The sequence below is a fragment of the Halyomorpha halys genome, unplaced genomic scaffold (assembly GCF_000696795.3).
Source record: "Halyomorpha halys isolate HHAL.00 unplaced genomic scaffold, Hhal_1.1 Scaffold814.1, whole genome shotgun sequence".
Classification (NCBI taxonomy): domain Eukaryota; kingdom Metazoa; phylum Arthropoda; class Insecta; order Hemiptera; family Pentatomidae; genus Halyomorpha; species Halyomorpha halys.
In genome coordinates this window covers 146903-159540 of record NW_027107888.1, presented here as the reverse complement: position 1 = coordinate 159540, position 12638 = coordinate 146903, and the positions used below count along the sequence as shown (strand labels likewise).

The window sequence follows — 12638 nt, the reverse complement described above, 5'->3', positions numbered from 1 at the left end:
TATAGAAATTAATTAATTTTTTTACTTGTTTAATTTGTGTTCTTCGTATTACATACATTTTTACCGCATCTTTATTAATAAACATAATATTTACTTTTCCTGGTAAAACATATATATTTAAAAACCGGTTCTAAAATAACTCTGACAACGAGACTTTTCCCTTAAAAGAATTTCAATGTTGCCACCTGTTGATATGTTTTATATGTATTTTTTCTGGAGGGGGGAGTGTATTTTATTTAACTTTTTTTTTTTCAGTTTTGATTTGTATTCATTATAGGGTAAATTAGTTTTCATTTATCCTATTTCATATTATCTCTTATTTACATATATCAATTGTATTATACCAGCAGACCCAGAAATGCTTCGCTATTACTAAATTTTGGGATTTATATAGATTAATTGAACACAATTGATAATGTGATATAAATTAATATATTTAGTTAAAATTAAACATTCAGTATTATTTTTATTAACGCATTGAATTAGAGATTGAATTAATTGCTTATTATATTTATTTTGTAGCGGTAAATAAATATATAATAAAACTATATGGTAATAAAAATATATGATAATTATTGTGATAAAATGATTGGTGTCTTCATGCACTTTACTAAACTGTTATACAAAAACTGTATCTCTCATTACTAATATTAGCCTATATAACGATTTATATAGGTAATTAACTATTACAATTATCATTTAGAATGTTTGGTACCGACAGCTTCAAGTTATAATAAAAATAGAGAAAATAAAAATAAAAAAAACCAGCCTAAAATATAATTTTAAAAAAATATATGGATTATAAGTTCAATTGGCTGTATTTTCGTGGAATTCTAATAGCATATTCAAAAACGAATGAAAACGTTATGAACGGTTATATAAATAATAACATCGGAAGAAAAAAAAAAACTCTAAATATGTCAAGTTCAAAAATTCCTAATTTTTGATTTCTTTGGAAAAAGGTATGACGATGATTAAAAAGAACATGATAGATTTCGATTTAAAAAAAAAAAATGTTTTCCTACTTTACTCGAAGCCATACTAGGTTTTAATATTTTTTTGTGAATATAAAATCATTTCAGTAGCTTTAAACATTCATTTGACGACAGGAAACGATTTGAAAAAATCTTGTAAATTAGCCTACTATAGATTTTATTTATTTTTGTGTATATTATTATATTTATTAAAGTTATATATATATATATATATAGATAGATAGAGAGAGAGAGAGAAATTAATTAATTAGTAGATATATTAATTATATCCCATCCATGCAATGTCTATTTTCTTTTTCCTTATAACCGAAATAATTAAGGTAAAGAGATAATTATTGCGCTTCCTTCATTAATAACTCTCCCAGCTCGTTTCCTCCTTAGCCACAGTGGCCAGACAATCACGAACATACTGCATCTTACACTACTCTTTGTTCAACGAATACCTAAATAATTTCACCAGCAGGGATAAATATATCTTCTCTACTCCTCGTCATTAATATGCCACACTTTGACAATAATATTTGTCAAATTTTAAAAGATAATCTCCTGTCGTCACAGGATACTGATAACCTATCTACAGCAGGAGTGATGTTAGTTGTAACATCATATATAACATATATATCCAGGTAAAACCCTTCTGAACCAGTCTTTACTAACACGCTTGCCTCGTCTTCTTCTTACTTTATAGTCTGTGTCCAACTATAGATGTTAACTTCTCCCTAACCTCTGTTATATTTAGAATTTTTGTTTATATTTGACAACGCAACATTTGTGGGTATTTGACAACATAGAAATATAATTTTAATTAATATTATTTTCGGTCAATTCATAAACCCAATCATATATGTTTTAATTAATATAGATAGATTAATTTACAATTTTAGTCTTAAAAACTATGATTTTTAATCAACAGAAGGAAATCATTAGCCGCCATGATGGTTTCATGTGTGACGTCATTTAGAATAAACACTGCTTTGGCGATTCATACTCTTTAGCTGTTTTTAAATTATTACGAATTTAAAAATAATTTTCATTATTTTCAAAAGCAACCATGGATAGAACTGGAAGGCCAAATTTTTATTTAGTTCAAGTAGACTTTCAGTATAAATATAAGCTCCAATAAACTTACAATTTGTTTCTTGCATCATACTTACATCGAAATGATCTTCACAAAAATATAATCGATTAGATTCGATAATGAATTTTGATTCCTTCTAGCCAGCTTTATCCAAATGTTTCTAGTTTTGACGTATTTCGGCACTTCAATAAATAACTTTGGTGTAGTATTTTTGCAATTAGGTACTGTACAAGAACGATAAAAGATATTACTCATAATAGAGTCATGTTTAAATAACAAAAGAAAATTATAAAAACGAAACAAATTGAAGTAACACTCGCATTGAGTAGATAAGCCAAGCATATTTTTATGTGAAATTAACGTCATGGCAAATAATTATGGCGACCTGCTTTTTTGCGCGTCAAAAAAAAAAAAAAAATATTACGTAGTTTGAGACGAGTTTTACGAGATAGTAAAGCAGATTTTAAGACGAATTCATACAAGAATTTTTTTTTGATCCAAGGTGTCTTGAAAGTGGAAGTCCTCGAAAACAGAAAAGAATAAGCTCTACGTAAAATCGAAAATAAAAACATAAAAATCAAAATAGTTTTGGAATGCAATTTCTAAGAGAATTCTTCACCGTAAATTGAGTTTCCTCGACCGGTCATAGAGACTCAAATGGCTGTCATGATAAACTCTCATTTATGTTATGGAAAATCGAATTCTGGAACGATTTTGTTCTTTTGGGCCTTTCGGTTTTTGGATACCCAAACTCCAGGACGCTTCGAAACATATAAAGAGCCGGGAAGAAAAAAAGGCAGTTATCTCATCCCAATTTTTGATTATTTTATTGAAAACTAGGTATAATTACTAGTCAAAATTGATGAGTCTGCCAAGTATAGGTAGGGGGAATAAAAACTGCCGGCTGTTTAAAAACCTTTAAAAAACGCTAAATTTTCATTCAGAGCTCTATATCTTAAAAACTACCAACAATAACAGAAAATCTTAGAGAACATAATTTAAAGAAGAGTAAATTTTCTGAAATATTAGCCCTAAAAGAGCTATTTACCTCCAATAGCTTTTTAAATAGCAAAATTTCTTAAAAATCTACTGAAAGAGTAGTAACTTTTACCTTCGTAGGAATAGTAGTTTTCATGATATTTGCTAAAATAAATTGATTTAAAGTTGTTCGGACAATAAGTTTGATTTATGAAAAACTTCATTTCAGAAACCATTGGACGTACCGATATCTACCAGTGCTCTAATTAAAATTAGTTAAATTTACTACAAAATAGTTAATTATGTTTATCTTTGTAGGAGTAGCAGTTTTTATAATATTTGACAAAGTAAACTCACAAAATGTTAATTTCTAGTTGTTCGTATAAAATGTTGGATTTTTCCAGTAGATTTTTAAGAAATTTTGCTATTTAAAAAGCTATATCTCGAGAACTATTGGAGGTAAATAGCTCTTTTAGGGCTAATATTTCAGAAAATTTACTCTTCTTTAAATTATGTTCTCTTAGATTTTCTGTTATTGTTGGTAGTTTTTAAGATATAGAGCTCCGAATGAAAATTTAGCGTTTTTTAAGGTTTTTAAACAGCCGCCATTTTTTATTCCCCCTACCTATACAGGCAGACTCATCAATTTTGACTAGTAATTATACCTAGTTTTCATTAAAGTAATCAAAAATTGGGGTGAGATAACTACCTTTTTTCTCCTCTTGGGCTCTTGTACTATAAGTACCCGATATTCCGAATGATTATAAAAAAACTTCTTTTCTATGAAAATACCAGCTTTATAGTGTCCTGTATACTGGGATTCCCTGTATATATAAACTTAAATACCAGTGACGCGGTTAAGAGAGAAGCGTTGAGATCTCTGGAATACTGATTTTCCTCCTTAATGGGGAACCTCAGTTCAAAGTTCCCCAGGCTGAATGTATATATTTAAGTTGGAATGATTGTGTTTATATAAAAGTATATAAAACTTCCCAGACTAAGTGGAAGACTATTTTACTACAATATATTAGAACGTTTTACCTTTTATATTTAGATATATTTTTAAGGCATTTTATGTGATGAAAAATGGTATCGGGGCTTTTAAGGGATCCTCATAATTACCATTATGTCATATAAATAAAATTTTCATTACTATAAATATAGTTTGGTAATTGAGAAATGAGAAACTTGGAATCATGGAAATTTAATCTTGAAAAAGAAAAATATAATTTGTCAGGATGTTATGTCATTATTAATAATAATAACAGGATATTCGGTTAATGTAGAAAGGTACATAAAGGAACTTGAAGCCAATAAATTATATAAATATTTGGAAATGCAACAGCACATTAAACTTTCCCAAAAAGATATGCAACAAAAGCTTCTAATAATGCTAAAAATTAGGTTACGAAAAGTGCTCAAACTTAACTAACTGGGAAATGAAAAATATAGGCCATCAATACCTGCTCTTAGTTATAGCTTCGGCCAAGTGCAATGGTCAAACACCAGCCTACAGGAGATGGATCGCCTTGTATGAATAACTCTCACACAAGAACGGAACCACCGCCCAATATTCTGTAAAGTTATAACACGTCTATATTTACCGTGGAAAGAAGGAGGACATTGTCTGCTAAATAATGAAGAAGTTTGCCGCAAACAGGAAGAGACCCTACGCCAATATTTTCTCGCGAAAACTACAGGTGTTCATCTCGCCATCTCAAGGATGGATTCTCTGCATTTAATCTGAGCAAAGGTGTGGAATCAACAATCGTGTCAGAAAACGAAACACTGACAGAATGGAAAAGCAAGTCTCTGCATGGGAGATTCTATAGCCAACTAAACGAAGCCTCCGTAGACAAAGAAAGATGAGTTGAATGGTTAAGATCTGGAAAGCTATCCAAGACAGAGGGGTTTACTGTTGCCATTAAAGATCAGGTTATTGCCACAAGATCGTATTGAAAAAATGTGCTAAAAGATGCAACAGCGCCGGATAAGTGTCGATTATATATCTCGGTGATGCTGGAATCAATCCAACATATCACTGAATGTGGATGTGGAATGTTGGCTGGTACTGAATATCTGCAGAGGCATAACAATGTGGCCAAAATTTTGCATCAGGCCATGTCGATGAAGTACAACTTAATTGATGATAAGAGCCCTTATTACAAGTACCACCAAATAGACTCCTCTAAAAAGGTCCTCAAGCTCTATTGGAATGAATCAATAATTACGGACCATACAGTACGCCATAATAAACCGGATATCCACTACTATATCCAGATACAGCACGTATAGTGTGAACATTTTTAAATATTTGAAAATAAAAAATAAATAAATCAAAAAAAATATGAAGGTGGTTGGACTTCTAAGTCCCCCACCTCAGATACTCAACTCGCAATAGCGAGAAAAATCGACCATAATAATAATAGTAATAAAGGCTTAGCGAACCCTTATGTTCGTTACCGATACCACCAATCGTTTTCTACATACATCTGTCCTGTAACGCCTCTCCAAGCCCAAATTTACTAATCAGTCTTAACGCAATCCTCCCATCTACGTTTCGGTCTTTCCTTCGGGTGTTTACTCGTGAGTTCAGTGTTTATTTATATTTTAGGGATCCCTTCGTTACCAAGTCATACAACCTTACTCGCCGCAATGCTATAAGCTGAACCGGCAGGATTTTATTTTAACTTTAAAAATAATCCTTTTTAATATTCTATCGGTATTATTTAATATTCTGGTAAGTTATAGCAGTATTTTTTAAAATATATATATATAATCCCTTAAAATACAAAATAACCTTTGAACTAGAAACGCATAAAATATTATTTATTCTCAATAGATTTGTTTACACGGCAATTGAGTTTCACTTGTTTTCTCTGACCCTCTGATTATATTTACAAAATAGTGTTTACATGCATTTTCTATCTGATATTCCAGAATTTATTTTCAAAAAATGGACAAAGTATTTTAATACTATAATTTCTGTAGTCAATTTGCTTCCACGAGTATGAAGTTGCCATAAAACCCGTCTCATACGCAAGTTGACACAAAACATTTCTACTCTTATCTACTTATTTTAAGATTTCAAGAAAACATATATTTAATATTTGACAGTAGAGTATTATTTCTTATTCATTAATTTTCTCTCTTTCCTTTCTTTTGTTTATTACTTATATTATATTTCACTTTTTAACATTACCGTTGCTCTAAATTAAACATTTTACCTATTATTATTGTATATTAGACATTGCTAATTAGAAGATCTGTGAATTCTATTATTAACATATCAAAAGTAAATAGGTTTCTCAATTAATCGATTAGGCCGAGCTACTCAGCTGATAGCGCTTCTATCTATTCGCGGAATTTTATGAATCACATGTAATTTTTAGCCGATTAGATTAATGTTTTTAACTTGAGAGTTTTGTTAAAACTCCATTTTATATTTGGGTGGGAGTGGGATACCATATTGGGCAAAATGTCGTATCACGTGATTCACTTTTAAGTCTGGAAGAAAATCTACAAGAACGGCGTCACTTCCCAGCGGTTGAAATTATTACTGTTACCGGTCTCCCACAGGGTCCCTGTCTAAGTCCCTTACTATTCATTATCTTCATAAATAATTACCAAAAAATTAAAAAGGTTTATATAGCCCTTTTCTGTGACGATGATACAGCAATTTACACCTTTCATACCGTATTGACACAATCTTTAATGGGCTAAAAGATGCTTTCATATAAATTATTTTAAAAATGGGAATTATTTTTAAATATTTAAAAAACAGAGGCCATCATTTTCACGAAACGAAGGCCTATACTTCCATCGATTATAAATTTAAATAATACCCATGTCCCTTTTGCCGAAACAGTTAAATACTTAGTAGTCACACGACAGCAAACTGTTATTTAATCACCATATCAATTCGAAATTGGAAAATTTTATTAAATTTAAATTTTATTTTTAATTTTATATTTTAGATGAAATGTATCAATAATACAATAAAAAATCCTATATACTATATAAAGTGGTACTAGACCCATCGTAACTTATCCCTGCCCTATATGGAGTTTTACTTGTTCAACCATACAAGTTTGATAGATACAATACATGATTGAATCCGGACTTTAGAAGGATGACTATCATTTCGACTTACCGTTTAGGGATGTTTTATTTATTTAACATAGAGGCCAATTTGCTGTTATGAGTATGAAATAAAACTGTGTTTTTAAAACTAAATTTATTAATTAACTTACACCGGGCAAGAAATCGAAAACTCGCTTGGTTTTTACTCTCTGAATGATCAATATGATCTTAAAAATTTCATTATCCCTTCTATGTTAAAGTTTTTAACTTCTATTAATATAGGAATATTTTTTTCCTTTTTTTAAAAAATAATCAATATATTAACGCTCCATAAGCCATTTTACTCCTAAAAGATAGACCATAATCCCTCAAAATTTTGGTAAGATCTAGAAACGTATATATTGACAGAAACAACAAGTGGAATATATTTTTAAAGTCCATATAAAAGCATTAAGAAAAAAAATTCATTAACAGTTAAGAAAGAAAGGCCATTTTTTTAAATACGGTATAGTCCCCCAATCTTCCCAGTTTTTCCTGACTTATTTTTGATAAGACATTTGAACACGCTATTATTTTACTTTATATTAATCACAAACAGCCATAATAGCATTGTTTTTGTTTCTGGATAAGACGTTTCGTGCCGGTTATGATACCTGTGTGCAACAGAAATATCAATGACTGCTCGCTAGAGTAAACACTAGAGGCGCGTTGTGCCTTGCAAAAAAAAAAATCAGATCGCGTGTGCGACCTCGTACAAGAGCGAGAGAGGGAGTGATAGAGTATGTGTGAGAGAGAGGGTGGGAGTGATGGGGAGAGTGTGTGGAAGAGAGAGGGAATGAGGCGGTAATCAGTTAAGAAGTAGCGGAGTGGGGAGGAGCTAATTGTGTAGTGTCGGGATAGTGCGCATGTGCCCTCAGTCCTAGTCGGTTGTCGCCAGTCAGTGCTGTGTTCTTTACACACACATATATATGTGTTATTAATATATATTTTATATAAGTATATATTATATATATTGTTGTGCTCAGCGGCATATATGGTATCCTATATAACCGCCGGTGGATATGCTCTCCAGCAACCAGATATCTTCAGTGCCATAGTATCCAGTGAGTATAGATATCTAATACATCTTATATATGCAATACATATATATTATATCTCGTGTATTAACATAAAATAACAAGTCGTATTGTCGCGTGGCCTGAATCGCAACCCAGATGTCGTCGGGAACGGGTCTTGTTTTAAAACAATCAACAAGATTCCATCATAGAAAGTTTTTGGACATTCAAGATCGGAATGTCAAATGTGTCTTTTACATTATCACAGGAAAGAACATGTGTAGCTAAACAAAAAAAAAAAATGTGACCCTTTGGCACATTTCTATCGTTATGATAGTTGGATTTTTCCTGTCACACAGTTGATAATGCAATCCTTGTATCTATGTTGGTACACGATCTATGATAAGCTCGAAATGTCATTGTGCTGTATTGAAACATTTTGATAAGAGAGTGGACTGAGCTGGAAACTACGACATATGTTAATAAAAATCCTACACTAAAGAAATTGAATGTATGAATTGTACTTATAGCGAATACGTGCTGTGTATGTGGGTTGAATAGGGTTGGCTGTGGTGGTTGGGAAAGAGCACATACCGTTGCTATATTCTGTCCGGTCTATATTTCATCATGGCAGTTGTAGCTAAAAATAGCAACCCCGCATTTCATGTTTTCTATTGCCACAAGGTGATCTTTTTTTCATCTCCCTCTCTCTTATAGATTTTTCTCCTCATGTTTTTATTTATTATTATTTTTTTTTTTGTTATTTTTCTAATTTCGTTTTAATTATTTATGTTTTCCTTTTCTTTAAATACTTGTTTATTAAGTGTTCTAGAAAGTCCTATTTGACTTCTACACGAGATCTTATTAATACCGTTTAAAAATAGTCCCGTTTGGCAGGAGCCTTCTTTTTAATACCTAGAAACGAGACTATTTCTGTAAGGGAAGGGTCCAAATACATCCAATTTAATTTTAGTAATATTTTCTTAGGGGGAGCATGTGTCCCGTTAATTTTACTGTATTACGTAGGAACTAGAATTGGCACGAAATGTTTTCTAAATTTAAATTTTAGTTATTTAGAATGATGATTTAAAAAACAAAAAAAAAACTAAAACTGAACGTCAAAGTTGTCTATGTTGACAAGGGTCACATGATTTCAGTTTTAGTATGTTCATCGCTTTAGTCTCTTGCATATTAATTTTTGACACCGCTTAAAACATTTTGCTGGAATTCGAAGACTAAACAGGACAACAGGTTTAAAACACACTGTTTCCTAAATTGATTTATTGAAAACAAAAAATAAAATAAGGAAAGCACAATAAGGACAAATATACACATAAAAATGGATCTGTACGTGCTTAATATGAATTTGAAAAATTTCTACAAAAAGGGGAATAAAAAGCGTAATGGGAAAACATCTTCAAATTAATGAACTCCTAACTAAGTCAAGGCTTGTTGGAAAATGATACAAATAATTTTTTGATAACTCACACATTTAAAAAGAACTACTAAATTTTGAAGTAGTCTTCAAACTTTCAATCTCATTTTTCTCGTATTCAAATATGTTCAGTTACACGTTTTTTTCCCCCTTAGTTTTCATTTAGAGATTACAGTTTCATTGTTACGTCTGTACGTTGGCCATCTATGGATATATATTTTATTTAACAGCATAGTGTTCCATGTTTTATGACTATATGAAGTCTCCTTAACATACTTATTTTACAATTGGAATAATTAATCTTGGGAAATCTTGAGCCTGATATTAACTGATATAATTTTTTTTTTTATGGTATATAAATTATAGCTCATGCCGAGTTTTTTTTTCTACTTATGCTTGTAATGATGGGAATAATGTTTTTTTATATGACATTTTGATCATGCTTTCATTTTAATTATAATATCTGTTTAATTGTATTTCAAAAATTAAAAAAAAACAAACACAGTTTTGCTTGTGCAAATATGGTGATGCAATCATTCCGACAAGTGGGTCTATTGGTCCTTTTAGTGAAACTCTGACGGCTTTTTACAAGTTGCTGAGTATATATTATCTAACCTAGTGAAAATCGTTGAACAAATAAAAAATAAAATAACATATATATATTTTTATATATCTTCATATTTGTATTATATAAGTTTACAGAATATTTTGGAAAAAAGAAAAATTTTATATTACAACTGGTTTTAGCGTATTTCAGTAAGTTTTTGCCACAATACCTCCATATTTTATCCGATTATTATAGTAGATATTCCAAAATTTCAAATTTCTGATGTTAGGTTTAAGGCAGTAAATATTAATCACTCATATAAAAAAGTAATAATGATAAATTTAATAGATACATTTTAAAAGAAAAAAATAATTTATTTAAATTAATATCTAATTCTTTAACTAATTAATAAATAAATTCAATGGATTCATTGGTTAAATCTGGACAAAAAATTGTTTCTAATTGAATTTAAAAAAATTTTTTTTGAAGTTAATACGACAACGTATTGGAGGGATGGGACAGAATCTAAAATTTTCTGACTATTTTGATCGAATTTTCAATAAATTGTACATTTCTTTAGCATTTTTTGAAAACTGGGCTATCTAAATAATGATATTAGATAAAAACCTCTTTCAATAATTTTTGGAGTTTTAACTATATTCAAATTTAGTTGTTTTTTTTGTTACCTCCTACCTTGTCATTTCTGACATAACTCCCCCCTTACGTCAGGTTATATTGGAGAAGTAACGAATCTACTAAATCAAAAGTGGAAGAACCGAGTTTTGAGTTTTCTGTGGGTCAGTCACAAAATGGAAGTCAACCCTCCCATTCCGGAACCGAACTGTTGCAGTTATGAGGTTGCTAATGTCGTACCTCACCTCCCTCCGCTACAACGGCCTCATAGATTCTAAATTCGCTAATAAACCAAACTTTCCAGGTTTTCTAATTTTTTTTTTGTTGGGGATTCAAAATTGAAGACATATAAATTTAAAAGTTGGCACCCCCTAGTTTCTAACCTTTCCAACCTCTTCCATTCCTGACAATCCTCCGAGGCGCCTGAAAAGAAAATGGCCACGAGACCAGTTAATGTAAAATGTCATCAGAGTGCTACCAATGGGTAGTTGCTCTACACGCTTGTAACATTTTAACTAAGACCACATTTACCAAATGTATTATGTAATATACAGTTGTAAATTTCAATAAAGTTATTAAAAAAAAGTAGGCAAATTAGGTTTTCCTTATTATTTATTTTTTATTATTATTACATATTCTTTATATACTAATAATAATTCTTCTATTTCTTTTTAAAATTACAGCTGTTATTTTAATATAAATTACATACACAATATTATTTTTTAATAGCATTTTTAGTGCTAAGTAAATAACAAAGATATTAATACGATACGAAAAATTATTAAAACTAAATAATTAAATTACGTTTTTTTTTTTTTTTTTTTTTTTTTTTTAATTCTTATTTATATTAAATTCTTACTCTCCTGTTAGATTTCTAACAATCAGTGACAAGTTGGGTTTTAAAAGAAAAAAATGGGAAAAAGGCATTAAAATCATTTTTTTTTTAATTATATAATTTATTTCACAATAATAAATATTTTATCGGCTTAAGGTATTTGAGTTTTTTTTTTAAAACAATAGGTTGATGGAACCAGGTCAAAAAATATTTGTGTCGAAATACACTCAAAAAATATGGGAAAAAAAAATTAAAAATGATAACTGAATCCCCACCTGTATCTTTTCTTATTGGTGATATAAATATTTTCTCAACGATAACGAACCCATCTGTAAGGTCAATCTCGAGTCCTCTTTTATCTGTGGCGCACTAGTTATGAAATACATGAGTAGCTTGTAAGGGTTTCATATAACTGTTAAAAGATCTTTTTAATGTTTGTTTAGGACTTCAATATTTTTCTTGATAACAGAAATGGACTAAGAATTCTTATAAATTCGGCACCTCTAGTACCTATCACAATACAATTAACACAATTGTTCAAATGAGATTTAATATTACAACTAACGATTTTTAACTAATGTTTTTTGTGTGTAATAGATAATTCATTTATGTTGTATTTATTTTAATGAAAGCATGAATTCTAACTGACACGGAGATGCTTTTATAAAAGTTTTTATATACAATAAAATATTTTATTTTGATACTAAATTGAAAAATATTATACACTTGTCCAAAGTTTCTTAGAATTTTATGCCTTCGTCAGGTCTTAGAACCAAGAGAAAGATAACAAACGCAATGATGAAATAGAAGTACAGAATAACTAGAAACATTAGAAGATAACAGATAATGTAGATTCATAAGTAGTATTGAAGATAATGCATAGTGTAATATTATGAGGATATTGAAACTGTATATAATAACATACGAGGAATATAGTAATATTAAAATTAAAGAAGAAGATAATATAGATATAAAAATCAACTAAATAAATACTTGTTA

The 12638-nt window shown here is 29.9% G+C and overlaps 1 protein-coding gene across 10 annotated transcripts in view; it reads left to right on the top strand.

The window, feature by feature from the left end:
- The window catches only part of HDAC4 (histone deacetylase 4), a 349894-nt gene that overhangs the window by 272243 nt on the left and 65013 nt on the right, over nucleotides 1–12638 (top strand). Inside the window, exon 1 of one of the 10 annotated variants that reach the window (XM_024360095.2) lies at nucleotides 8025–8237. The exons of the other annotated variants lie outside the window; for them this stretch is intronic. Coding sequence (XP_024215863.1) covers nucleotides 8168–8237 — 70 coding nt within the window. The 5' untranslated portion in view covers nucleotides 8025–8167. Of the gene's footprint in view, nucleotides 1–8024; nucleotides 8238–12638 lie in introns of those variants that run through there. 10 annotated transcript variants of the gene reach the window in all.